At 47.2% G+C, this 3282-nt stretch overlaps 1 protein-coding gene across 1 annotated transcript in view; it reads left to right on the forward strand.

Annotated features, from left to right (window-relative positions):
* Nucleotides 1–655: 655 nt before the first annotated feature.
* The window catches only part of CUNH3orf84 (chromosome unknown C3orf84 homolog), a 23571-nt gene continuing 20944 nt past the window's right edge, over nt 656–3282 (forward strand). The window contains 2 exon segments of the mRNA XM_008853270.1: nt 656–691; nt 1170–1283. Coding sequence (XP_008851492.1) covers nt 656–691; nt 1170–1283 — 150 coding nt within the window.

The following is a 3282-nucleotide window of genomic DNA, read 5'->3' on the forward strand; positions in this document are numbered from 1 at the left end:
CTTCAATGGGTTGGATATGATGAGGATCCAACTATGATGGCTGGAGGTCAGCTTCAGGCCATGTTCTTCTACTCAGGGTTGTAATTGTGGAGAACTAAATACATCCATCCTCAAGAGGGCTCAAGAAAAAAGGGTTGGGCCACAAGAGTTACCAGATGTGATTGTCCAGAGGGTGTCCTCCTGATGACATCAGCACAGAACAGCACCTCTTCTGACCCTTGAATAAGGGCTTCTTTTTATTTTTTTTATTCTTTGACAATTTCATACATGTGTATAATGCTTTGGTCATTTCCCCCACCATTACCCTCTCTCATCCCATTTCTGCTTGAACTCCTTCTTCCCCATAAGTCTCCTACTTTCATGTTTTTTGTTTTTGTTTTTGTTTTGAGACAGGGTCTCCCTATAGCCCCAGCTAGCCTGGAACTGGAACTGTCTATGTAGGCCAGGCTGGCCTCCAACTCACAGAGATCCACCTGCCTCTGCCTCCCAAGTGCTGGGATTAAAGGCATGTGCCACCGCCCAGCTCTTTTTTTTTTTTTTTAAACAAGGTTTTTCACTGTAGCTCAGGCTGGCCTGGCACTCACTATATAGTCAAGGGTAGACTTAAACTGAAAACATTCACTTGCCTCATCCTCCCAAGTGCTGGGATTGCAGTATGAGCCACCATATTGACAAACGATTTCTAGCTTCTGTTAGTACCTGTATTCAGAAGTTATTCTCTGTTGGTTATATACTCTTGGGAAAGTTTATGCCTTCCTTGAGTGCTCCAAAGATTCCTGCTTTTGCCCCAGCATAGCAGAATGTGTGGTAAATGGGTGTTCAAACTTGTCAATAGATGTAGAAGATGAATTGGATCCTTGATTTGAGGGTCTCTCAACCCACAATATTATAAGGGGAGCAACAAAGGGAGGACTACATTGAACAGCAGTCTTGCCCACAGAAGTATGTTCTGATTAAATGATGCCCCCCCATAGCCTTCTCAGGTAGATCAACAAACAATTGTCCCATGAAAAATCACAATAACTCTCTGTTGGCGCCAGTCTAGAAGTGTTGTACCTCTTCAAATTCTATTCTGTCAGAAACTCTAAAGAGGAGCTTCTGGTCTGGCTTCTCAGGAGCCCAGGGTAGAGACACGTGTGGGCTTCACCGTTGTCTCTGCCTTATTATAGCACAACAGTGGCTTCTATGGACACTACAGAGGCCAGGTGAAGAGTGAGAGTGCTGAAGAATATCGCCTTGCAGCCAAGCCTCAGCCTCCAGCAATATTCCAGCAGCAATGTCAGGTACAAGGCATCCCTGAGGGCAGAGGAGGGAAAGAGCCAGCTGTTCCAGCTGTTCCTCTCTCTCCCAGACCCCAACAGAATCATCTCAGCTAGAGAAAAACTGACTAGATAGAAACCTGGGACCCATCTAACCCCCGGACAGACAGGAAGTCTGGTACCTCTTCCTTGAAATATCAGTTCTTTCCTCTACTGACAGGGTAGAGAAGAATAGGTGCCAAACCGCTTAGTTTTGCTTATGGCTCCTTCTAAATGGGAGAAGGGCTCTAAACCCAGGTAGGGTGGGTAGGGTGGGTAGCAATGGGGAGAGAGCCTTCAGAACCTAGGAAGGAAACCTTGAATTTTGCTGAACTGCCCTCAATTTCAGATTATTTGATGCTGCAGAAGTCCATAGCCAGCCTCCCAGTCCTGAGACTTGGGAATGAGTAGGTGGCCCTTCTCTTAGGCAGGCAGGGAAGTTGTACAGGTGGTGCAGCCCACATCCCTGGCTAGGGAGGCCTGGAAAGGAGTGAGTGCAAAGGTGGCCTAGAGGAGCTGGAATAGGTTTCAAGAGCATAAAAAAAAAGGATGTAGGCTCAGCCCTCCATCACTTCCAGGCCTGAAGACAAGCAGAAGAATACTCAAAACAGAACTCAGAGAACTCAGGAGCATTTGCTCACAAAACAATGTGCCTGCAGGCCTCAGGAAAAGATTCTCACAGGATGTTTTTGTTCATTGGGAGAGTAGGATTTGAAACTAGGTCTCATTCTGTAGCCCAGGCTGGCCTAGAACTCATTATGTATCCCTGATTTGCCTTGAATACATGATAATCCTTCTGCTCAGTCTCCCAAGTACTGGGATTATAGCCTGGAGCATACTCAAGTATTCTCACTGTTTAAGAACCAAGTGGCATGCCGGGTGTGGTGGCTCACACCTTTAGTCCCAGCACTCAGGAGGCAGAGGCAGAGGCAGGCAGATGTCTGTGAGTTCAAGGCCAGCCTGGTGTACATAGTGAGTTCCAGGCCAGCTGGGGCTACAGGGAGACTCTGTCTCAAAAAAAAAAAAAAAAAAAAAAAAGAACCAAGTGGCTGAACTTGATTGTACATGTCAGTAATCTCAGCATTTGAGAAACAGAAACAGAAGGATCACTATAAATTCAATGCCAGCCTGGGATACACAGCAAGTTAGAAGTCAGCCAAGGATACACAACAATACTCTGTCTCAAACGGACTGGGCTGGGTACATAGTTCAGTTGGTACAGTGCCTGCTTAGTATGCACCAAGTCATGAGTTTGATCCAGAGCAAGACATGAACCAGGTATCATGGTACATGCCTACAATTCCAGCACTCAACAATGGACGGAGGAGGATCATAAATTCAAGGTCAGCCTGAACTTTGTAGCATATTCAAGGCCAGCCTGGGATACTTGAAACTGTCCTAAAACAAAAAATGAACACTAGGGGTATCTTTCCTGAGTAAGTTCTGTGGTGCCAGTGCTCCTTGACTCCCCCAGCCTCATTCACCCTCCCAGCTCCCCCACCCCTCTCTCCTCCTAGCCTGGGCACTGGCCCATTTCTTGTCTTGGCACCCCAACCTCTGGACTGACCTCTTGGCCCAGACTCCCCACTGCTTCCTGATTCTTTGCATCCAGACCAACCCAATTCCTCCCTCCAGTCCCTGGGAGCTCTTGGGGCCTCTTCCCACCCCCACCTCCTTTTGTATCCCTGAGTGGCTCAGTCCCCCAGCTTTCTGGAGCCAGCATCTTTCCTGGAGGGATCCAGACCTTAGGAGAAAGCCTGAGAGCATCTGATCCTCATCTGACTTGGGCCTCTGTGGGAACTCCTGAGCATCAAAAGGAAAGCAATTTGGCCTCTCCAATATAAAACCAAAAGAGAGAACCTGAAGCCTAGACCAACCAGCTTTTCATGCCCAACAAGTAAACCACAAAGGCACATAACGTTTACAAAAAGAAGCAGACCTAAACTCAACAAAGGAAGGCTTGAGTCTCACACAAGAATCAGAA

Source organism: Nannospalax galili, unplaced genomic scaffold (assembly GCF_000622305.1).
Source record: "Nannospalax galili isolate Female #2095 unplaced genomic scaffold, S.galili_v1.0 scaffold786, whole genome shotgun sequence".
Classification (NCBI taxonomy): domain Eukaryota; kingdom Metazoa; phylum Chordata; class Mammalia; order Rodentia; family Spalacidae; genus Nannospalax; species Nannospalax galili.